This window comes from Diaphorina citri, unplaced genomic scaffold (assembly GCF_000475195.1).
Source record: "Diaphorina citri unplaced genomic scaffold, Diaci psyllid genome assembly version 1.1 scaffold48, whole genome shotgun sequence".
NCBI lineage: Eukaryota > Metazoa > Arthropoda > Insecta > Hemiptera > Psyllidae > Diaphorina > Diaphorina citri.
The window spans coordinates 274,803-300,078 of record NW_007377485.1 but is presented as its reverse complement, the minus strand read 5'-3'; the positions used below and the strand labels follow the sequence as shown (position 1 = coordinate 300,078).

At 35.9% G+C, this 25,276-nt stretch overlaps 3 protein-coding genes across 6 annotated transcripts in view; 2 read left to right on the top strand and 1 right to left on the bottom strand.

Moving 5' to 3' along the window:
- The window catches only part of LOC103515269, a 10,250-nt gene extending 3,873 nt beyond the window's left edge, over positions 1-6,377 (bottom strand). The window contains exon 1 of one of the 2 annotated variants that reach the window (XM_008480203.2): positions 6,236-6,377. The gene's annotated coding sequence lies outside the window, so the exon portion shown is untranslated. The other variant, XM_008480211.3, reaches the window with a different exon arrangement.
- The window catches only part of LOC113469879 (disks large 1 tumor suppressor protein-like), a 104,085-nt gene that overhangs the window by 1,117 nt on the left and 77,692 nt on the right, over positions 1-25,276 (top strand). Inside the window, exons 2-3 of one of the 3 annotated variants that reach the window (XM_026827887.1) lie at positions 11,978-12,109; positions 17,703-17,830. In XM_026827887.1, the coding sequence (XP_026683688.1) occupies positions 11,978-12,109; positions 17,703-17,746 (176 nt within the window). In that variant the 3' untranslated portion in view covers positions 17,747-17,830. Of the gene's footprint in view, positions 1-11,977; positions 12,110-17,702; positions 17,831-25,276 lie in introns of those variants that run through there. The other 2 variants (XM_026827883.1, XR_003393166.1) reach the window with 2 other exon arrangements.
- On the top strand, positions 1,604-4,875 carry LOC103515254 (AMME syndrome candidate gene 1 protein homolog). Its single transcript, XM_008480193.3, has 4 exons — positions 1,604-2,090; positions 2,573-2,683; positions 2,933-3,138; positions 3,564-4,875. Exons 1-4 carry the CDS (start codon positions 1,873-1,875, stop codon positions 3,728-3,730), a joined length of 702 nt encoding a protein of 233 aa, XP_008478415.1. The 5' UTR covers positions 1,604-1,872; the 3' UTR covers positions 3,731-4,875.

Sequence of the window (25,276 nt, the reverse complement as noted above, 5' to 3'; positions counted from 1 at the left end):
TATCTTTTATTATAAGAACGAGATCCATTCACTCATTCACATTTCACATTTCACACACTGATCGCTCTATCTCTAGAACCACAACACCTAGAAAGTTGAAATTTGGTAGGAATATTCCTTTTATGGTCTAGGTCACATAAGAAAGGATTTTGCGAAAATCTAAACCGATCCTGAGATATCAATTTTTGATCGCTAAAATCACCATAAGAAATACACGGAGTGCAGAGACTGCGGGAGAGAAAACTTTTCCTCGCTCGCTTATATTTGAGTTTCGTTTATGTTTTTAGTTTGTTAACTACAAGTTCGGCCATGCCTTTTCCACAAGGTTGGCCATGCCTCGGGATGAACTAGTAAGTTATAAGAACGAGATCCATTCACTCATTCACATTTCACATTTCACACACTGATCGCTCTATCTCGAGAACCACACCACCTAGAAAGCTGAAATTTGGTAGGAATATTCTTTTTATGGTCTAGGTGTGCAATAAGAAAGGATTTTGCGAAAATCTACACCGATCCTGAGATATGATCAATTTTTGATCGTTAAAATCACCATAAGAAATACACAGAGTGCAGAGACTGTGGGAGAGAAAACTTTTCCTCGCTCGCCTAATATTTGAGTTTCGTTTATGTTTTTAGTTTGATAACTACAAGTTCGGCCATGCCTTTTCCACAAGTTTGGCCATGCCTCGGGATAAACTAGCGGGATTCCGGAGCGAAGCGACGGAATTCAGCTAGTAGCTAATATAAATGAAAAGTATAATATAAACGTGCAAACTAAAGATAAAAAGTAAAAAATGAATTCAGATTGTACAAGTTGCGGAAAAAAAATCAAAAATTCTAATTTCCCGCCAACTTTACACGCAAAAAGTCCGACGTTGTCCTACGATGGCCCTGTTCATAACCACGGCCTCAGGGCTGAGATGAGCTCGGACGACGTGAGATAACTGTTCCGGCGGCAATTTTTAAAATTCATTTTATATTTATTTTTGTTTGCTTTGTAATTTGCTTGTTTTTAATAGCTAATATAAATGAAAAGTATAATATAAACGTGCAAACTAAAGATAAAAAGTAAAAAATGAATTCAGATTGTACAAGTTGCGGAAAAAAAATCAAAAATTCTAATTTCCCGCCAACTTTACACGCAAAAAGTCCGACGTTGTCCTACGATGGCCCTGTTCATAACCACGGCCTGAACAGGGCTGAGATGAGCTCGGACGACGTGAGATAACTGTTCCGGCGGCAATTTTTAAAATTCATTTTATATTTATTTTTGTTTGCTTTGTAATTTGCTTGTTTTTATTAGCTAATATAAATGAAAAGTATAATATAAACGTGCAAACTAAAGATAAAAAGTAAAAAATGAATTCAGATTGTACAAGTTGCGGAAAAAAAATCAAAAATTCGAATTTCCCGCCAACTTTACACGCAAAAAGTCCGACGATGTCCTACGATGGCCCTGTTCATAACCACGGCCTGATGTCCGCCACTGGTGAGGAGAGGACATTTTATTCAACGAGCACAAATATTGTCAGCTGTTTTTGAAATTCAAATATCAGCTGATTGATTTTGTTGATTATATTTTGACAAAAATTTTACTTCTATACTTTTTAACTTTTTCCTTTCAACTTTCAAGTCTTTCAACTTGGTCCGAACAAAGGCTTTTTTTAGGTGATGGTGAAAGTCATCTTGGACTTTGCTTTGTAGTGTTAGTTTTAATTGCATTTAATAATGCTTCTTACTGTTAGATAATAATCACAGCAGTTTTTAACAAACTATGCAGACTTCACTGCATTGACACAGATCTTACAGTTCACAAAGCTCCCAATCTCATCCCAAGTAATTTAATTTTCAAGTCTTCCATCTGTCACTATGTCATCTAGCTGTTGTGGTACCAAGAAGCAGAAGTTAAACAACTCAACTGGAGTGGTTTGTAATGGACATGGCCTTACTAATGGTCATGGTCCATCATCCAGTGTGGACAAGATAGCTCAGCCCGAGATGTGTTTCTTCTGCTTTGATGTGCTCTATTGTCACCTCCATAGTCTCGAACCACCAAACCCTCCATCAGGGATCAGCAATGATGCCTTGTAAGTATACATATTGATGTTATTATCATGATACAGTAATATCCATGAAACGCTCTTTCTTATAAAAAAAAGTGCCATATTTGACATTTTCAAAGGCTTCTATGGGTACCTAAATAGCTACCTATTATATCACCTATGGACTTTTTCTGAGAAACCGACTCTATTCAAATGACAGATTTTTCTTGGAAAAGTTTGCAATATTACATTGTCAGACAAGACAGAAGATCAGCCATTTACTTAGGTACCTACTACAATCCATTAAGTCTCGTAGTTTGCAATATTACATTGTCAGACAAGACAGAAGATCAGCCATTTACTTAGGTACCTACTACAATCCATTAAGTCTCGTAAAAAAAAAGTTTCTACATTGACATTGCACTGTTATTGTGCTATAACACCATTTAGATTGTTGGAACAATTGTTAATTGCCAACTTCAAAGAATACCCAACATGTATGGTGTTTATTTTGTTTTTGTTTTCAGCCCCCTCTTTGTGACCTGGAAGATAGGTAAAGATCAGAGGTTGCGTGGATGTATTGGAACATTCAATGCCATCAATCTTCATGGTGGACTGAGAGAATATGCAGTTACTAGGTAAAACTTGAGAGTCTGTGATTACAAATTGTAATCAATATTATGAATATTTTTGTGCCCAACATAGTGCCCTGTTAGGCATAAATCTAACTAAAAAAATTCTCTTTTGTTTGATATTTTTGCTATACATAGCTATTTAATGAAAATTGGACACACCATTAGAGTTTGTCAAACAAATAGACTGACAATCTAAATGTAAATTCACCAAGTTAAAACCATAATCTCAAATTGTTCAATTATTTTTTTCAGTGCTTTCAAAGATTCAAGATTTAACCCAATAACAGTTGATGAGTTTTCCAAACTGCATGTGTCAGTATCCATCCTCCGTCATTTTGAAGATGGAAATGATTACACTGATTGGAAAATTGGTGTTCATGGGATCCGCATTGAGTTTCATAATGAGAGAGGAAACAAGAGAACAGCTACATATCTTCCTGAAGTAGCACCTGAACAAGGTATGTCATAAACCTACATGCTATTGTGTTGGAATAGAAATGCCAATTCTATGGTCTTTTTGAAAGATATCACATTTTTAATGCTTTTACCTTGTAGGCATATTCACAGACTTTAACATCTCATGTTTCTCAAAAAATCTCTTTTACCCATTGGTGCCCTACACCCATACATTTCCATTTATTTTCTATCTCCAGGTTGGGACCAAATCCAGACTATAGATTCTCTCTTACGCAAGGGTGGTTTCACATGCTATTGTGTTGGAATAGAAATGCCAATTCTATGGTCTTCTTGAAAGATATCACATTTTTAATGTTTTTACCTTGTAGGCATATTCACATACTTTAACATCTCATGTTTCTCAAAAAATCTCTTTTACCCTTTGGTGCCCTACATTCATACATTTCCATTTATTTTTTATTTCCAGGTTGGGACCAAATCCAGACTATAGATTCTCTCTTACGCAAGGGTGGTTTTAAAGGTCCTATCACTCCTGATATCAGATGTAACATCAAGCTAACACGCTACCAAAGTGAGCTTGTTAGTGTTAGCTATCAGGATTATCTCAATCATTGGAAAAATGGACAATGCTAGCAAAAGTTTTGGGGCCCCCCTGCAAGCCCCACACTTGGAAACCTAGTTCACAGTCCAAGTCCAATGTTTAGACAGCCAATGTCTAGCAACTCAACACTGCCCACCCATGTCAGATTCATGCCTCCATTCCAACCGAATGGACTGTTGCCACCTCCCTTTTTTCCATTCCAAAATGCTCATGACATGTCTCCTCAGCACTTTGTGAGTCCATTTGTGCCTCCATCTTCTCCTCAAAGTTGGTGGGTTCCTCCTCGCTCCCCATTCCGTCACAACTAGCAGGACAGTCACCACTTGTGTTCAAGTTTACATACTGTATCAGTATTGTACGAACTTAGAAGTAGAATACAGTGTGCCAGAGTCACATCTGATTGACTTGGAATTCTTGTGTTACACACAAAATGTTCCCAATGTACATAATATATTACCTTTTTATTCTAACAAAATACAGGTACAAGAAAAGTAGAACCTTGCCAAGTGAATTATTTTATTGTCTTGTCTGTTTCAACACTTGGAAAACATTTTAGTGAGGATTGATTACCTTCTTTTATGTATATTGTGTCTGTATTAGAATTTAATGATATGTCTACTAGGCACTACTAACAGACAAAAAATGGAACAAATAAATACCACACTTCATTTTCCTTATGCTAGGCTGATTTTTTTTTTTTTTTTTCTTTATGTGAGGGCATAAAACCTCAGTCAGTACCTAAGTTCTATTGTCGGGACTGAACCCTGCTCCAGAGCTTTTGGATCAGATCACTGGTTATTCACAAGGTTTTAATTTTAAGACTTTCAAATCTGAGGCATCAGTAAAACAATATTGACTGTCAGTTTTGCACTGTACTTATTTCCCCTGGATCTCGAGCACAAGGCTAAGACATGTTCCAAAATTTGAAAACTTGATACTTATGTTGTGTACTCAAAGGATAAGGTACCTACCTATTTTTATTATTATTATTATTTGAAACTGCTTCAGTACCTACAACTTATGATGAAGTCATGTTTGACATTGATTTTATTTGTATAATATTCAGACATAAAATTAAAATGCTTTCCTCCATGTTGTTGGCACAATAATCAAGGAGGTCCCAGTAATAAAGTTTGCTTGAAATTCAAGAAAATTTTTGTGTGATTTCCTTAAGAAAGGGGGCCCCATAAAAAAATTTTTTTTAAAATTAAAAAAAATTTTTTTTGGTTTTTTTAAAAAAAAAAAAAAAAAAAAAAAAAAAAAAAAGGATTGGATATGTTTATATGGAATACTGTATTATATTCTTATCTCTTATGGGCTAGGTTCATACTAGGAAGAGGCATTTAAGCCTAATGAAGCAACAACATACATAGGTATTTTTATTATTATTGTTGTTATTATTATTTTTCAAAATCATTGGTGGTTATAAAGAAAAAAAAAAAAATTAATACCTACTTACACTTTTCAATTAGGTAGGTAGGTAGCTATGTCCTATGCGTAATCCAGGCGTTAATAATAAATAAATCTACCATATATGTACAGCGAATCTGCCATTTCGTTTTTACTTTCCTTATCCTAAAATAAGGAAAGTAATGTATTTAATTTTAAGGCCGAGCAGCTCTAAGAAAGTAGTTTCAAAAAATTAACCACTTCAAGCTTGTATCAAGTTTCTATAAATATTTTACTTTTTGTTTTGTGCTAATTGTAATTTCTATTAGATTAAGGTGACAATAGATTTGGTTAAGGTGGATTTTGTTATAATTTTCTTCTTCTAGATTTATGATTATAATGTTTGATGTTTAGTTAGTGTAAGTAATCAGACTCCATAACTTAGTGGGTGTCACACTAGCCAAGTATCCACAAGAACAAGATGTTTTGATTTTCTCATTACATGTTGATTGTTTGATTGAGTAGACTTGAACTTATGTAAGTGCAATGAAAAAAAAAAACTACTTGAAGCCATCATGGTGGCATTACAAGTGACAAATATATTGCGAAATGCCCAAGCATAAAACGAGCAAAAACTTCTACATACATAAGTGGTAATCAGGGTTGATTGTTTTATTTATTTTAAAGAAAAAGTACAACCACAGATTGTATTCACCATTTTCTTAGTAAACCGTTTCGAAGGGTTGGGACTCAACTATGGATGCCTACTTTGTACATGTACACAACAAGGACCATAAACCCCAGTGTAGACTCTTTACCATTAACCCTCACACTAGATTGTTCAATGTCCACGACAGAGTTTGGAACCTCCTGCTGTTTTTAGATACATTTTGAGGTTAGAAGATAGATACTACTGTGTTTAATGCACTCGACAAACAAAAAAATTAACATCATCAGAAACTTGGTCAAGTGCCACTAACCACAAAATGCATATTTAACTAAAACTTACCAAATGATGTTTTAAAGCACAAGAGGAAAGTTCAAACTCAGACTTTTGGTGTTCAGGTAAGGTAGATTGTCAGTTTAGGGAACATGAAAAGGTCTCTAGCCCACTAGCCCTATGAAACGTTCTCCTGACTGCTACTTACCTACATCACAGGTGTAGCTCAAATGCTACTCCATTATAAGAGGCAGGATAAAAATGTGAATGTTGATAAAAAGTAAAAATGAAATACCAATTTTACCAAAAACGCTACCAAGCATCAAGCATTCAAGCAAGGAAAAAAATTAAAAAAAATAACTAAAATTTCATAATTTGAAATTTCGCGGTTACAAATGACCTTGGTCGTGACGTGATTAGAGATGGGAAGTCCTACTCAGACGCGGAGCAGTGTTTTTTTGAATGGGCAATAAAGTTATCTGTATCTGAAAGATTTTTGATTTTCTTGCTCATCAGTCATCTTTTCAAAATGTAAAAAATACTAGAACCGGCCCATAATCTCCAGTAAGTACACGGGTACAGTGCTTTGTTTTAAAAACTACTGTTAAAAAAAAAATAATAATAAAAATAGAAAGTAAAAAAAATGTGCCTTTTGCAAATATGGATATGGAGAAGTCCTACATTCTAGGTACCTACGTATGACGTCATGTAACATTCTTTTATTTTTGAATTTTTGTTTATTGATATTTGAAAACCCTCCGTTCCGTTCGTCTCCTTTCTCTTCTTCATCGCTAAAAAAAAAGAAAATTCGCTCTCGGTTCGAAAATTGGATTAAAATTTAGAAAATTCGAAATACAAGCTTTTCTACCAGACTATCTTTTCGTGTTAATACCTATCGTGGTTTGGTATTTCGGCTTTTAACATTTAACCTATAAGTGCGTCCAGTTTCCAGTTCGGTCGGTTTAACTAACTCTGAGCCACAAAAATCACAAAAAAAAAAACTAAATTTGATTTGAAGAGTAGGTACCCAATTTGTGTTTCCCAATTTGAAAGAAAGTAAAAGTTATCAGCAAAATAATTATACCCTAGTAATATAATTTCCTAATTAACAATAGTACCTTTATCCATAATACTCACTAAAATTAGTTAAATTTTTGTCATCTCTCTAGATCTTAAGGTTTGAAGTGTTCATTTCATGTGTTAGTGTTAAGTTAGGTACCAAGTGTTGTGTTTATGACAATATTTCATATTCTATTTGGTTGTGTCATTAGGGTTCTCACCTTTATATAATTCATTTTAACTTCATAACATTTAAATAAATGGCTTTTAACATTTAACCTATAAGTGCGTCCAGTTTCCAGTTCGGTCGGTTTAACTAACTCTGAGCCACAAAAATCACAAAAAAAAAAACTAAATTTGATTTGAAGAGTAGGTACCCGGCTTTTAACATTTAACCTATAAGTGCGTCCAGTTTCCAGTTCGGTCGGTTTAACTAACTCTGAGCCACAAAAATCACAAAAAAAAAACTAAATTTGATTTGAAGAGTAGGTACCTAATTTGTGTTTCCCAATTTGAAAGAAAGTAAAAGTTATCAGCAAAATAATTATACCCTAGTAATATAATTTCCTAATTAACAATAGTACCTTTATCCATAATACTCACTAAAATTAGTTAAATTTTTGTCATCTCTCTAGATCTTAAGGTTTGAAGTGTTCATTTCATGTGTTAGTGTTAAGTTAGGTACCAAGTGTTGTGTTTATGACAATATTTCATATTCTATTTGGTTGTGTAATTAGGGTTCTCACCTTTATTTAATTCATTTCCATTCGGTTTTGAGATTCCAACAAGGAAACATTGAAATTTTTTTATCCGTGTTTATCTTGTTAATCCCTTTTTCTTTCAAAAGTGTAATAGGAAGTGAATTGCGTTAACACAAATCACAGCTATTCTACATACATTTGTTTCACTTGAACGAGAGGTGGAAACAAAATCTCAAAGCTCCCCGGTCTCTTGACTGATAAAACCAATTTGTTATCACTGATAACATTGTTATCACTGATAACAACTGAGAGAGAGAGAGAGAGATTGGAGAACATGTCCTAGGTTTTATGTAGACAAGAGAGAGAAAGAAAGATCAAGAGAAAGATAAGATAACAACTGAGGTATGACGTAAGATAACAGAAAGTTTTCTGTACTTTGCCAGCTTTGTGCTGGGTCAACAAAAAAGCACTGGAATAATTTACACCACATACCTATAAATGAAATGAAACGAAATCATTTTAAGTAATTGGATAACAACTGAGGTATGACGTAAGATAACAGAAAGTTTTCTGTACTTTGCCAGCTTTGTGCTGGGTCAACAAAAAAGCACTGGAATATTTACACCACATACCTATTAATGAAATGAAACGAAATCATTTTAAGTGATTATGTACGTTAGGTAAGTTGAAACTCTAATTTAAAGTTTATAAGGCCCGCTACACACGTTACAGTCGCACAAGCCAGGCCTCACCGGCCGGTGCGCGGTGGCCGGAACGTGTGTAGCTGGCCTAAAATTTATGATAGAACGGACTTTGGTGTTCTGTACACAACTAGACAACTACATACACATATTTTCATGCTAGACAGAGGTCAGATGACCTTTCTCTTTATGAATCAGTTTAACTCATGGGCACACGGCACACTTCGCAAATCACGATTTCAAGACGCACGACGCGACGTATGTAGGTAAGTATGTGTATGTATATCTCTGAATATAGTTAGTAGTTAGGTACCTTCATTACATAATGTGCTGACTTATTGTACATAATATGAAGAGGTCTATGACAGACAGTCATGGACAGACTCACTTAAAGAAAATGGTCGTTCTTTCATAGACATACTCATAATTAACTTTTGGAGCTATGCTTACCTTGATGAATCTGTAGTATCAACAGATCAACACTAGTGTTTCCGTCTAGAAGTGGGTTAGAATTAGTATGAGTGAGTGAGTCAGTCAGTCAGTCAGTCAGTTACACAAGGGGCTGTATATATTTAGGATATAGTTAGGTACCTTCATTACATAATGTGCTGACTTATTGTACATAATATGAAGAGGTCTATGACAGACAGTCGTGGAAAACTGTAGGTAAGTACCTTAAGAAAATGCCCGTTCTTTCATAGACATACTCATAATTAACTTTTGGAGCTATGTTTACCTTGATGAATCTGTAGTATCAACACTAGTGTTTCACCAATGTTGCACATCGCAAAAGTCGACAACCCTTGAAGAAATTTATAATATCTGTCTTTGAATATACAACATGATTAATCAACATAATCCAATCAACGATAAGTATACAAATACAAAGAACTAGACAATTTTGAACGATGACTACATGACGCTAGCGAGACAATTCCAAGAATTCTGACGAGAACTTAATCTCATCTCATCAGTATGAATAATCAAGCTAAACTTAATCCGCAACAAAGAGAAATCAAGAAAGGAATGAACTGTGCCATTGTTAATAGTGGCTGTAGGTGTGGGTGAGGGATTTTAGGGTATTTAGCTACCTATGGAACCTACCCGGCACTTTTAAAGGCCAATTCTAGTGACCAAAAATTTAAGTAGGTAGGTAGAACTAAGTAAGTACATATTACGTATGTACCTAATACTTGAGTATGTATCAGCAACCAAGGATGTTACCTACTAGAAATCTGTAGGTATTTGAACACATTATTTGATTCTACCCACAAGCATAACATGAGCATAACCTTCCTAATCAATTGATAAACATAATGTTCTCACTTTGTGTTCCGTGATTGAGCATGGTTTCAGCTAGATTGAGAAATGATAGAATAGGCTTTGCTAAAAAAAAAAAAAAAAAAAAAAAAAAAAACAGCACTTACCTGACATAACCACAAAGAAATCATCATAAGTAAATACCTAGTATTTGTCTGATATTTTCCGCACATGGAGTTAAAAGAGGAAGATGTGGACTAGTGTAAAGTGCAGAGTCATTTATGGAATAGACCACTGATGGCATGGGTCCAAGGAAGAAAGGTAAACCAACAGCTACTAGTTAGGACTAGGATATTCACTTACCTATTGAGAATTTTATTTCCCATCCTCCATAATAAACGGGAAGAAAAATTCCATTTGAGGTTTTGAAATTTCAAAGCTTTTGTTCTCACTGCTTTTCACCTTTGCATATTGTTAATTATTGTTTACCGTGAGCCCTTTTAGAATAAGGAAGAAAAATTCCATTTGAGGTTTTGAAATTTCAAAGCTTTTGTTCTCACTGCTTTTCACCTTTGCATATTGTTAATTATTGTTTACCATGAGCCCTTTTATTAAGAATAAGTACTTAGGTACTTAAGTTAATAAATATGTAACCTTAACCTATTGTTTGAACAACATTTAGTTTGTCTTGATGTTGATGGACATCCCAAATAATTTGTTAACAAACAAAATAAGGTATTTTCTCTCCTTTCTTTTCCAAGGAAATATATTATGATGATTGGCAATGGTGCATTTCACTTGACAGTTACCATAGACCAGGATTATATTGACCAGTACCATACCTACTGAATTGAAACCCACTGATAGGGACATGAAAGTAGTTTTATGAAATTCATATGAAATAAAGCAGGTAAATAAGTAGGTAGGTAATTCAATTTCTGTCTGGCACAAAGCATGCTATTACCTACTTATTTATCTACATCTTTTAAATATAGGTACCTAAGTATTGAGGAGGTACAAGATTGTTTGGCAAGTAGGTAGTTACTTTTGTGTGTATGTAACTAGGTATGTATGTATCACATTGAAATTGTACATGTACTTAAGATAGGTAGTAGGTAGGTATGGACCTACCTATGTACCTAGACAAGTAAGTACATAACGAAATTTTCTGATGTGCCCAACTCTGGGTAATTTTATACAGTGTGTTCATAAAGCCTCCCCCCCCCCCTCACTTTAATTTTTGATCAAGTGAATCTAGAAACTTGAAAGCTTGATCTGTCAACCAGGGCTGGGGTTATGGTCTATTCAATTTTTCTTTTTCTATCTTCTCCTGTCAATAGGGGGAACACCAAAAATGGAAATTTCATTTTGTTCAGTGATTTGAGCTTTGAATAGGTCCCACTAATGGTTCATACTAAAATTCAGACCCAAAAATAACATTTAGATATTAACCCTGATAGCCTCACGGGGTGAAAATGGATGTTTCGAAATTTTCTAGTTGTCAGATAGAGCTCAAACTTGGACCTACAAAAGTACCTACTTCTTTGGAAAATCCCACCGTGGATCTATGAACTCTGTAAATCTGTCGATTCTGGTTATCAGAGGTTTCATTTCGAATGAGTGAACTGTAAATAAAGCGCGGAACGAATTTGTCACCTTGCCAGAGTCAATGTGAAAATTGAAAAAATAATAGGAATTTCATGCAATATTTCGGATTTTTTCTGTTTTTGTCGTGATGCTTGCTCTCAATCATGCTCTTTACTTCGGTAAGCCTATCTATTGTTAAGTACCTAAGTACTTACCTACATAAGTACCTAGCTACCTACTTACTAATATTTTCATCTTCCAAAATATTGTAGAGTTGAGTACCTACTACCTACTTAATTACTTAGGTAAGTTACCTTCTAGGTACCCTATATTAATCGATTAATGTACCTACTTATCCGCATCTTACCTGCCTGAAAAGATGAGAATTCTTATACAAAACGGATGTACAGATTACAACATGTCATGCTTTGCTGTCCAAATTTTGAAAATGAAATTAAAATTTTGAAATGTGTCTCTCTCTTCGTACAGATTACAACATGTCATGCTTTGCTGTCCAAATTTTGAAAATGAAATTAAAATTTTGAAATGTGTCTCTCTCTTAAGCTTGTAAATATGTAAGCACAAAAAGTTTCCTAATTTGGTAACCATTACTAAAGCTAGTTTTCTTTGTTTGTTTTCCAGAAGCTCATCGCGCCTTGGAGCTACTAGAAGATTACCACTCCAAACTCACCGATCCTTCGGACAAACAGCTCAGATCTGCCATCGAGAGGGTCATTCGCATCTTCAAGTCCAGACTATTCCAAGCTTTACTAGGTAAGTTTTGCCCAGTAACTGGCACTGTCCGTCATTTGATGGGACTTTAGCAGTTTTGCATTGCTTATGAAGCTTATTTTCGCATGTGACGTGTGCTTCTTGTTCATAAAAGTGTGGAAAAGATAAAAATACATAAGTAAATGCAAAAGTGCACACTAGAGAAACGCGTTGCATGAAACGTGGAACTGGCCTAACTGGTCTTTCACGAAACTGATAGCTAAGATCTACACAGTTCAGCCAGCCTAGTTAGCTTGGTTGTTCTTGTTCATAAAAGTGTGGAAAAGATAAAAATACATAAGTAAATGCAAAAGTGCACACTAGAGAAACGCGTTGCATGAAACGTGGAGCTGGCCTAACTGGTGTTTCACGAAACTGATAGCTAAGATCTACACAGTCTCTCTTCCCCCCCCCCCCAAGTCGAAGCTAAATAGAAATTTGAAATCCCTACTCATTCTGAACTGTAAATCCACATGTTGGTGAATTTGTAGGGCCGGGATTTGCTCGTGTGACCTCAAACTTCTCGTTTAAATTACTTTTCTGGTCGGCAGTTTTTTTTGACCTGTGAAATTGTTTTTTTTTTTTTTTAAATTCAGAAAGAAACCAAGTTAGGATGGATCATAGATCTGATAAATCCGAAAAACGACCAAATTTTCCACGGTTTCTCTTCTGCATGATCCTTTGGATCTACCTTAGAACTGATATTATTTTCTAGCCATTTGTTAAGTATGCGTCTTCGGGGCTGCCTTGTGTTTTATATTTAGTTATTTCAATTTAATTTATATTTACTGTCGATGTCGGATAGGACTAAATAATCCAGTTTCGTATTCCTGTGAGCATTCAATTCCGGGCCTGGTTTCTTTTTCTATGGTGTATTTTTAGAGCGTACATAGCACCCCAGGGTCTTTCATACCCTCCACAATAGAGTAGCGCTTGGTCCCGTCAAGAAGAAAATCATTGACCCTTCTCTTGCATATTCCCATTTCAGAAAATACCTATATATGATCAAAGAAATCAATGTCCCACTTAGTGAAGAGATGTGCCCCACCCGAGGATGAATTTCGAGAAATAATACAGAGCCCTCAGACAAACGTGTGTGTAAGCCTTGCCAAACGAGTTAGGATAAACATTTCACATTTCTTTGGATTTGGCATAGAACAGTTTTTACAGCGCTTTCTGAGGAGCTAAAAGTGACGCGACACATTGATATTACTCATCCCTAGACGTTGTGCTCTCATTATGATTCCATCTAGCCTGTATGCCTGTGGGGGATGACAGCAGATGAGGTTCATATAAACAATATCTTGGGATATTTCCGTTCCTCACACCCCTTCCCCTCATCTTTGTAGCTCGGCCTGGAGGACACTTGTATGCTCTTCATTTTCTTGTCTTTCTTTCCTTTCCTCCCATCCATTCTCTTCAACAATTCCATTTCTTCAGAAAATACACAATACTTACATGATCAAATAAATCTCTCTCCCACTCAGCTGTCTCCCGTTTTAGCCTTCTTTCCCTCTCTCTATCTCTCTCCCTCCCTCTGCCTCTCTCTCTCACACACTCTAGATCGATACTCCATGTCACTGATGAGAGTTGTCATCTGGACGGGTGACCGCTTGGGAAAGTTCCTATATGCTTCTGTAGACCTATTCTGCTTATTTAACGCAAGAATTGTAGGATCAATGCTTCATGTTAATATACTTCTGTTGGAGGACATTTTATGAAGTTAATTGGATTGGATATAAGTAGGTAATGCACGGTATGTTGCATTATATCAATTTGGCAGAAAAAAATGAGGCTCTTTATTTCACACTTCATTTAATTGTTCCACATTTGCGTGTGCCACACATTTTCTGCACCGATATAATGAAAAGTATCTATGTTATCCGACTTTGCCATTAGCATCATGTTGTTCTTATTTTTTTGTTCGAATTATTTCTTTTTTTCGAAACAAATATTCTTTCTAATATTTTAATGACATTTTGTGTTTTGGCAAACTGCCCCCTTGTCCCTCTCTCTTTGCTTTCATCCGTTTTTCTCTCCTCTCTGCTATTCTCTCGTGTCTCCTCTCCTTACTGTCTCGAACTAACGTCATCATTATATCTCAGAGTTGTTCGTTGTTCTGTGCATTTCGCTAGATGTGTGCTCGGTCTTCACTCATTATGTATGACGTCATGCTTTATGTATAGGGAAGATAGAGCAGCCTAGGTGTGACTAGGGAGAAGTTTTGGGATACTCGTACATGTACATGGTAGGTACATACAGGTACATACAATAGTGTAAGTAGTAGGTATGTAGGTCAGGAAATGTGTGTTGTCTTCCGAAGATCAATAGAAAGGAAACAAGGTAGGTACCTATACATATCTGAGAACTCAAGTCTTGTATGTACTTGAAAAAAAAAATCTATTCTTAATAATCAAGGACAGAAAAAAATGAGGTAAATGCCTAAAAACTTGAAAAGGATTAAAGAGAGTCGAGCTTCCAGCTTCCAGATAGCAGATTTCCCCCAGTGTGCTTGGAGTGAATAGCAGATGAGTTCACTTGTAGAATCTAGAAATCCCGGATTTCTCGCTGTACTCAGGTTGTTGAACAGTACTGACAGCCTTTGTGCACAGAGCAGAGAGCTTCATGGCATTATAAACAGAGAGCTTCATCGCATTTTACACAAGGTAGAACATCACCAAAGCCTTTTTGCCTTTTAAGTTTCAAAGGTTTCACGTTTCACAATTATTATTCATTTCGCCTCACAGAAGATTTACACTGGTTGCAATTAATTTTATAGGACAAAACACAAGGAGGGAGTTTCAGATTTTATAAGCGTTGTGCTGGGAATAGGAGGTGTCTTGTTCCCTCCTTCTAAAGGTCACAGTGAACCTGGAGAACACAAGATTACGAAATTCTGCCTTTTTATAGAATTTGAAAGTTTACCAAGAAGTGAACACGACTTTAAGGGTGTCTGTTGCGATAAAATCTCGGCAGTTATAGTTCCCTCTATGAAAGATGTCAGTTTGATCGAATCGATTTTTTGGTCCTTCGAATTCCCAGATCCCATACTTTTTCCCCGAGAGGTAATCAGGAAGACAGTTAAGCTCGATACCAGATGTGTCATGCTGAATGTCCAACTGCTTAACACGAATTAAACAAAAATGCCTTGGAGGGCGCTACAGGGCATTCCTGTTTCCTTCCTGTTAGGGATGCAGGATCTAAACATGCCTCAGTTTCTAAACCTGGCTGTTTTACTCCTATACAGTAAAGTCATAGATGAAGATAACATACAAGTATCTAGGCAGAAGAGTGAGAAGCGAGGGGGGCTTTGCCGCAATGTCATAACAAGATGCCCTATTGATATTAAGCCTTGGTATTAAGACTAGTTATCATGTTTTCTTGCATACAAAAGACGCTGTCGGAAAAGCTATTTCCATGCTTCGAAAACGGGCCGCAATGTCATAACAAGATGCCCTATTGATATTAAGCCTTGGTATTAAGACTAGTTATCATGTTTTCTTGCATACAAAAGACGCTGGTGGAAAAGCTATTTCCATGCTTCGAAAACGAAACAAAGTAACTAGTAGAGAAGTTTCGATCAAACTGCGACAAAAGGTCATCCTCGGTTTGTTTGCAAAAATTAGGTAGTGGTAGAAATGACTTTTAGTTTCTATGCTCAGTTCATAGATGGCGTTAGCCATACGGTGGTACCCGGTATTAGCAGACTACCCGGTTTTGGCAGACTTTCCCCTAGTAACCTTGAACTCTATCAAAGGTTTTCAAAAAGAATTCGCTAGAAGCAGGGGTCTTTCAGCTTTATTAGAGATTGTAAGTATATGTGTTAGATTCAACTTCACTGAATTTTTATCAGTATAATAACATTTCATAACTAGTGAGCCACTTTGGCTCTCAGTCTTTCAGTTTCCCCTCCTCCAAAATCTATGGACAATCTTCGTAGTTCAGTGGTCAGCGCGTTTTATTTCGGTGGTTCAAGTCCATGTCACTCAAATTTCGACCGCGTGTGTTGATCTAGGAAAGACATTTCTCATTCATGTACTCTCAAGTAACATAAAATTCCCAAATATCCTGTCTTCCTTCTCTCTTCGATTTCGGGACGATAAGACCTTAGCAGTTACAGTTCCCTCTGTCAAAGCTCTGGAAAAAAAAAACTAATGGCTAGAAGTTTTCAAGTCACGCATGACCCTGATGCTAAGCTTGTAAATATGTAAGCACAAAAAGTTTCCTAATTTGGTAACCATTACTAAAGCTAGTTTTCTTTGTTTGTTTTCCAGAAGCTCACATTCTGTAGGTGTGTAAGGCATTCTATGTATATGTGTAAGGCATTCTATGTATATGTGTAAGGCACAATGACATTCCAAGAATTCTACTTCCCAAGTACCTATACGTAACATTATCTCACAACTATTAAGTGGATATTATTACAACTTATTATCGCACTTTTAAAAGTTAGTTAGCTTAGTTGGTAGTGCGTCTGCCTTGTAAGCGCTAGGCCGCGGGTTCGATTCCCGCCCGGGGCGGATTTTATCCTGATGGGATAATGTTCGTTCTCGGAACGGCTGGCTTTCTCCTATCCTGTCTTCCTTCTCTCTTCGATTTTCGGGACGATAAGACCTTAGAAGTTACAGTTCCCTCTCTCAAACCTCTTAAAAAAAAAAGATACACAGTTCATACTGGGTTTCATGAAACGCTTTTCTTTAGTGTGTAATTTTTCACACTGTCAAGACAGAAAACAATGGCTAATAATTCGGCTGTGAATATGGAATTAATGTTATTCAAAATATAGGACTTAGTTGTCCCCCCAGCGTAAACTGCACAACTTGTATTTTGAAGTGTTTTCGAGCCATCTGTAAAACAAACGGAGATAGTGTGTAATTGTGTATTCTGTCGTAGTAAGTGAAGGCAAATGTGTACCTACTTATCTACCTTCTTAAAAATTCACATGTGCCCTAGAGTGTGTAATTGTGTATTCTGTCGTAGTAAGTGAAGGCAAATGTGTACCTACTTATCTACCTTCTTAAAAATTCACATGTGCCCTAGAAACAGAACTTTGAAACGTGAACACAAACCACAAGTCATGTTTTGTAACAAGAACACGAAAGGTACTAGGTACACAATACTTCCTGAAAGGAAAGAAAAAATGTTACTTAGAAAAGTAACAAAAGAACTGAAAGTTTCTTCAAAGGCCAGAAGTCACCAAATTATACAAATGTACGCAACACATTACAAGAAAAGCCTCTCTCCATCGAGATAAGCCCCAATTCTTCTTGTTTTTGGGAAAGCTGCCAATGTGCCTGTTTTTTTTTCTTTTCTTTTTTCTCATAAGTTCGAAATTATTTTATTTTACTGAATTTATTTTTCATTATTGATCATACCAGGGAAGCTATTCCCATACTTGAGCTTCAAAGGCCAGAAGTCACCAAATTATACAAATGTACGCAACACATTACAAGAAAAGCCTCTCTCCATCGAGATAAGCCCCAATTCTTGTTTTTGGGAAAGCTGCCAATGTGCCTGTTTTTTTTTTTTCTTTTTTCTCATAAGTTCGAAATTATTTTATTTTACTGAATTTATTTTTCATTATTGATCATATCAGGGAAGCTATTCCCATACTTGAGCTGCGCTCTATTGACGTCATGAGGAATTACAAGCTTGCCTTATCAAAACTCCGTTGTTATCAGTTGTTTCAAGCATGTGCTCGTAGAGGGCGCTCTATGTACTGTTTACAAGTTGGAACCGAAAATAGGTAAATATGTTGCTATTGATGGTAAGCGAGAATGAGAAATGGCCCTAATCCTCTATTATCCAAGTCAGTGACTTCAAATTTTCAAGATATTTCAATCACTCCACCGCCCTGAATTCAATAAATTGATTTAGGGACTATCGTGCTCCCCTCCCTCCTCAAAAAATCTCAACTCGGAATAGAATATTCTAAAGTATTTTAATAGAAGAAAAAAAGGTTGTACATACATAGGACTTATATAGGTAAATGGGTTTCAATATCAGCTATCAATCTATTCACAGTATTTATGGATCGATCCCTGATGAACCAAATTACTTTCCAAGTTTGTCATTTACGTTTTCAAAAGTAATATCTACTTTATTTATGGTGCTCCCTAGAGAGATAGAGGAGGAGTTCAATTTCCCCTTCTTCTTCTTTTTTTTTTCATCTTATGTATTCAAGTCTACAAGAGATTAATAAAGATAGGTATGTAGATGTACCAAAAATACATAATATATTATGTTTAAATGTCGAATTTTCAAATGTCTTCCATGTGAGACTTTTTGTTCCGTCCAGTGTTTATTCGCATTCCCCAAGGAACCATACTAAACAATGTTCTCTCTCTGTTTGAATAGAGACATTTCCTGTAGCCACAACAAATAGGTACTGTACCGAAACAGGTGGAAAAAAGTAGATTTTTTTTTTCATTTCTTTTTGACGCTTAGAATTAGACATTTGTAGGCTTTGTTTATCTTTTCTTCTTCAGGTTGAGTGCTTAAGCATTTCCTTTTACATATTCGCTAGCACTTTTGTCAAGCTGCTGGTTATTTGAGCTAAGTAAAAGTTTATCCTGGATTTTTATAAAAAATTAAATTAATACAAAGTATAAAATAGTAAGTATGAACCAAAAGTATTTTCATCTTTTTTGTTTGTTATTTATTCTTTCGAGTAAAATATTCATGCTACCCAGGTTGTCGAGTTTTCCAGTGTGATTTCTTCAGGAAGTTTTTCGTTATTACAACTTCCTTGTCTTCCACAGTCTCCCGAGTTTCCCCTTCCTTCAGAATTTTCTCGAAATTGAAGAAAAACTCTCGACTCTCTAGACACCACAGCAGACGGTTTCCTTCAAATTCGAAAGTCATATCCCTTTGTCTGACAAAAGTCAACTTAACAATATCTGTAATAGAAAAATCACTTCGAATGCCAGAATATTTTTCTTCGTCTTTTTCGTTCAAGTTTTGCTGCCTCCCTGCTAGGTTAGAAGCAGTCTGTACAAAGTTTTTCCTTCTCTCTCTCTCTCTCTCTCTTTCTCTCTCCCTCCCTTTATTATTATTATAATAATTATCTTTTCTCTCTCTCTCAAAAACTTCGGAGATTACGAGTAGGAGATGTTGGAAGGCAAATTAGAGATGATAGGAGAAATAAATGAGGGTAGCTCTAGCTATGTCTACCTGATATCAAGATAAGGGAAAAAACTCTGGCCAGGTTGTGCTTTGTTTGCGAAGGCACCTCTCATTTTCTCTCCCTCCCCCTTTTTACTTTGCTTATATAGAAAGGAAAGTAATGTAATCGGGTCAAAATTTCGATGGTCAGTTTTTAGTGCCAAAACACGTTTTGAGGTCCCTAGAGCCCAAATCCAAAGTTTCAGCCATTGGTCCGTGTGTGTGTCTGTGTGTCTGTGTGTCTGTCTGTCCGTCTGTAAACAAAATATCTCGAGAACGGTAAGAGCTAGAGACTTGAAATTTGGTATGTAGATGTCAAATGTGACAAAGATGCGACACGAAACTTTTGGTTAAGATCGGTGCAACGGTTGGCGGCATTTTACCGCTTTATGGCGGTTTTCGGTGTAATTTAACAATATATCGGGAACGGTATGAGCTAGAGACTTGAAATTTGGTATGTAGTTTACAAATGTGATAAGGATGCAACTCAAAACGTTTGGTTGAGATAGGTGCTGCGGTTGGCGGTATATTGACCGTTTTTTGGCGGTTTTCTGCTATACCGACTAAACGTTTAGAGATATTGTAAAAGTTTGGCTATAAGAACATGAACACCCAAAATAAGCATCATTCAATAGGATGAAGAAAGCTGTGTGATGTTCACACCAGATTTTTTGTTCTCCGATTTAATTGTAATGTATAATTTCCACCATTGTAAAATGCTGAAAACTTTTTTTTTTTTAAATTTTATTTTATCTCTGTTTCTTCAAAACCACCAATCAGACCGTCCTATTCTGTTCTATGTAACTTGTATAGCTGCAAATTGCTACCCCTTTGAATCAAGACAAAACCAGCTTATTCAAATTTGAAACACAGTAGGTATACAGGATAAGATGCAGGCCAGGTTATGCCTGAGAAACTGTCAGATGTTTCGTAAATATTCTCTCCTCCCTCCCTCCCTCCCTCCCTCCCTCTTTCTCTCTCTCCTTCCCTCTCTCTTTTTCTCTTTCTTTCCTGCCTCTCATTTGCTCAGCACAAACACAAGAAATAAAGAGAAGTGAAGGGAAGTACAGAACGAGAGAGACATACAAAAGTAAATAGAAAGACAGAAAAAAAGATGATCGCAGCTCTCATAGGAAAAGTTTTGCGACCAGAACTTTTTCCTGTTTTTATGCTCAAGGAGATCACTTGAGAGACTCAAGTTGAGACTGGAGGCTAAAGAACCCTTTCTCGGGGGTTTGCAAAGTTGTAGTCTTGGGCTCTCCTTGTCCCGGATATGCAGTCTGTTAACTTCAGTCACATTTGGAGCTCAACTGCGCTTGCGTAAGAGAGAACTTTAAAGACCCATTAACCACATGTTAAAGTGTTGGTTATTCCTTCGGAAACAAATAAGTAGAGGAAGAAGAAGAAGGAGGAGGAGGAAATCTTTTTATTATTCCGTAAATTCGGAAAGTTTCCACTTTTTTAGACCGTCTTATCAAAGAAAAAAGAGGCACACTTTCCTCTCCCTTGACAAGACGGATAGAACGAGGTCCTCCTCATCCTTCTTCTCCTCCTCCTCCTCCTTCTTCTTGTTCTCCTCCTCCACCTCCACCACCACCAACACCATAACTACCTCCTGTAATATGACGAGATACAAAATTGTGCTTACAAGGCTGTGAGACTTTTTGATGTTTTTTGGTGTGACCTGGCATTTCTCTTTTATTTATTTTTACCCAAAAAGTGCTTACAAGGCTGTGAGACTTTTTGATGTTTTTTGGTGTGACCTGGCATTTCTCTTTTATTTATTTTTACCCAAAAATGCCTGCCTGCCTTTATTTGACACATGTCACCGCTTTCCGCTTTTGGTCGGATCTTGGAGGGAAATGTTATTAAAAATACACAATGTATAGTGGAAAGACAGCAATAAAATCCTATACCCACTATGTGTTATCACATGAACACAAATTCATATGAAGTGAGGTAAAACCTCTTTTTTCCCTGCCTAACTTTTCTTCCTTTTATAAATGTTCTAGGTATATTCTTTTACCTTTTATTAGACGTTTAAAAAGAGGTTTTCATTAGATTGGGCTTAGTGTTTCAGTAGGTAATAAGTATTTTTCTATTTTTAGAACAATTTGTTTTAACTAGGACAACTAGGTGGTGCTATTGGTATCTCGGTTCTTGGAATTTTCAAGATCTGGGACCTGTAGCTTCGAAATTCCTTTTCCGAGAACGTAACCTGCGCATTCTTAGCAACGACCTATTGTGTGACAGGTGTGACAAAAATAACAATGAAATAAATTACACTTGGGGAACATCACGTACGAGTACCTAAATTGTGTGATAAAATAATAGCGAACACGAAGGCAAAAAATAGGAGGAAAATCTATAAAAGGCTCATGAAAAAGAAATTTACGATATAGGCAAAGAATTATTTATGTTCCCGAAAAGAAGAGAGCATAGGAAAAATATTCATTCGAGTTGTATGCCAAAAAAATTGTAGAACTCTCTACTATCAAATATCGGAACATCCAGGATATTCCAGACTCCAGGGTGGTAAGACCATTTTGAAGGAAAGGTTGCAGGCCATTAGAACAAAGGCCTTTGATTAAGTAAGCACTAGACGACGACGGTCAATTGAGGAGATATAAGTAGAATCTAACCAACAGATGGGATGGTGCCATTATAAATGTGTAAAAACCAAAGCAATGAAAAGATTTGTCATGAAACTTTGTGGGTAAACCTCTTTCAAGACAAAGTAATGTATGTACGTATTGACCATTAAAAATTATACGTCCCTACCCCTACATTGGGAATTCAATAAGATGAAGGAGGAGGAGGAGGAGGAGGAGAAGATGAATAAGCAGCAGACGCAAACCGAAGAAGAAGCTGAAGAAGAAGAAACCGAACCTCAAGTACCTGTTTGAGAAAAAAAAAAAAAAAAAAAAAAAAAAACTCCTTGTCCTGTAGACTTTGCCAAATATCCGTGATAAATGTGTTGAACTTTTCGGCCACCCTTTACCTCTAAGTTTAGGTGTCATAGAAAAACAAACATAAATCATTTCTCCAATAGAAAACTCGAAAATAATTGAAATCATAAAAAAGGTGTTTAACAATGAAAGTTTTAGAAAATGTGGCTTCTCTGAATCCAATTTATGCAATGTCACCTCGTTAGTAATCCCTTATCAATGTAGTATGAACGTTTCTCTTCAAAAGTATCAATGATATGATTTTTTTTTTCGTCCAAATACATATCATTATGATTTATGTACATATGTAGGTATCAGGATTTCAAAAATTGCTGTAAGAATGAAGACAAACAAAAAAGGTTTGGCATCCCATAACACCCCATCTATTCAAAATTTCAAATACTTCAAACATGTATTAATTCTACCTCGGGACGGACACCTGTCATCGCTTATCATTATCAGGATTGTCCTATCTGATGGGACCTATCACGTAGTAGCTTTCGGTTTATTCCCGGGTGAGGCGGGATTTAGTACGAAACCTTATTGAGTTCTACACTCGCTTCTCGATCTTTTGTATCTGTAGCTTGGCTCTATAATAAATCAGGAGCGAGAGTTGAAACAATAATGTTCTGTACTTGGAAATGGCTTGCACAAAAATAATAGCAGCGCACTCAACTAGTGTAGGGGGTTTTGTTTTTGCTACTAATTGCATAACATAGAGAGCGAACTTGGAGTTGAACCAAAAAAATGAAATGGAAAGCTCTGAAAAGGAAACACCAAGGGAAAATGTGGGAAAAATAATTGAATACACCTTGTGCCGTGGGAAGGGAGTTGTGTACAATATAAATGTGTATCGTAAAGTAAACACAAAGCACGGAAATAGTCGTTATTAGTGCAATAAATTAAGAGAATAACACTAAGATTGGCCTATTTTAGTTGGAACAGAAACGAAAGCCTTGTTCTTTCGAAATTTCAGAGAACTAACTGCTTTAAATTATAGGTATAGGACTTAGGTACGTTTGTATTTTTTGTTTATTACTATTCTTTTCAGCTCTCACATAATGTGCTGATTTCAATCTGGACTTTACATTGGTATTATTCCATTGTTGTAGCTTATCACTTCCATCTAATCACCTTTGATACAAGGAAGTAGAATTGAAAAGCTTGAGGGACAAAAGAAAAGGCCATCACTAAGTGTGATTTTATAAAAATAATTATATGCCAATAGTCAGAAAAAGAGGAAAACGGTAGAAGAATAGAACAGAAATGTGAAACCCATACCCACATGTCGGGAAATAGATATAAAAGAATTTTATTTTCAAAAGCCTTTTTTTCTCCTTTTCCTCTGAAGTGTTTTCTATCCTGAAGTTGAAAATGTAGATGGAATCGGCGCCGGAGAAATCCGTGCTCTTGTCTCTGACGTTTTTAGTGCCTTTTGAAAATTCTTTGCAGTGAAATTCGGATAATTATTTACTAATTTTATCAAGTAACGATGAATTAAATTCAGTATGTTTTCCCGGGCCGTTTTTAATTGAGAAACTTTGCTGTCTCAAGATTCCTAAAAAGATATGAACTTCTGAAGATATAATTTCAGGTGTCTAATATTTGTAGCTATTGTGAGAGTTGTTAATGTTGTTATTATCCCATACTTCCCAGATTTTACAGACTGGATTAATGAAATGTTACTATGTAAATAACTAGATGTGAGAGAAATAGAAAACTTAAAGTAAATACAAGATTTCTCGCTCTGGTTTGGTTCAAAGACAAACATGCCCTTGGAAAATTCATTACTACCGAATATTCAAAGGAGATAGGTACATATTTAAGCATCAAGGACAAAGGAAGTGACTACTAGTTTGAAGTATTTCACTTTGAATGAAGTTTCAATAAAAAGTGTAAAGTGTGGTATCCCAGCCTAAAACTCTAGACAGACGGAAAAGATAAATAGACCTTCTGAAAGCAGACCATGGAGACGACCAGATTAGAACGGAAAAAGGCATTTGAAGTGTCAAAGCTTAATTTAAGACTGTATCTTAAAATATGTAAATTCCCCTCGTATCGAATTTAACTTTTCAAGTGTTTAGAGTTTAGAGCAAGCTATTTGAATAAAGTTAGTGCAGGCGTGGAGAGCATAGAGAGAACGTTTTGAACATTCTTACAAGTTTCCTCAAAATGAGAAGAGATCAAAAAGAGCTTTGGTGAAGTGTTATATCCGTGCTTGAAATTTTTTCTCGACGTCATCAGGTACCAGAGAAAATAGTTTCGCTATGGCTTGCATTTTCCTACAATTTATGCACAAAAGGTACTTTGTTTTAGCTTGTAGCTATTGAAGGAACTTTTGGCCAAACTTGCAAAAGTTAGTCATGCTAATGGTTTTTGCTCCAACATATCCTGATCTTATTGGGGGAGAGAGAAAAATATTTTTCTTTTATCGTTTATCTTAATGCGAGAAAATATTATCGTTTCAGCATCACGAACTCAGTTTTCAACTGAATTTCATCACTCATCTAAATGCCATTCATCGTTCCTGAATCCTAATGACTACTGACTTACAGACATGTTGGAAATAAAATTCCGCCAAATGGTGTCTCCGCTTTACTTACCATATTTACATGGATTTATCAATCTGAAATTTGACGCCACATACGAATGTTAAATGGTTCTCCCCATTTAGGTTTCTTGAACCCAATATTCATATAGAAATAGTTCTTTATGATTTTATTTTTATCGGCCCATATTTTATTAACCGATAAAACATTTGAGGTCTGAAAACACTGTTTTTATGACTTCAAAATAATATAAAAGTAAGGCATGTCTTTTCTGATGATACGAGCTTTCTGATTTATGACATCTAGGATAGCTGTGTCGCTTTTATTAATGTACTATCTCAGCATTGTCAGTTTACGGAAGCTTAATATGTCACATTATATATTCTAACTCTGGAGAACCTCTGGAATTATAAAATGATCTTTTGGGATGAATCTTAGATTTAGTAAAGTCACGGTAGTATTATCAAGACAATACAAACTGATATGAAATGTGTAAGAAGATAGTTAAT

Bases quoted from the DNA above. Each gene is read 5' to 3' on its own strand.
- LOC103515254 (XM_008480193.3), top strand. From the start codon at position 1,873: ATGTCATCTAGCTGTTGTGGTACCAAGAAGCAGAAGTTAAACAACTCA. The intron at 2,091-2,572 runs GTAAGTATACAT...TTTTGTTTTCAG, and splicing joins GGGATCAGCAATGATGCCTT to CCCCCTCTTTGTGACCTGGA. The intron at 3,139-3,563 runs GTATGTCATAAA...TTTTATTTCCAG, and splicing joins TGAAGTAGCACCTGAACAAG to GTTGGGACCAAATCCAGACT.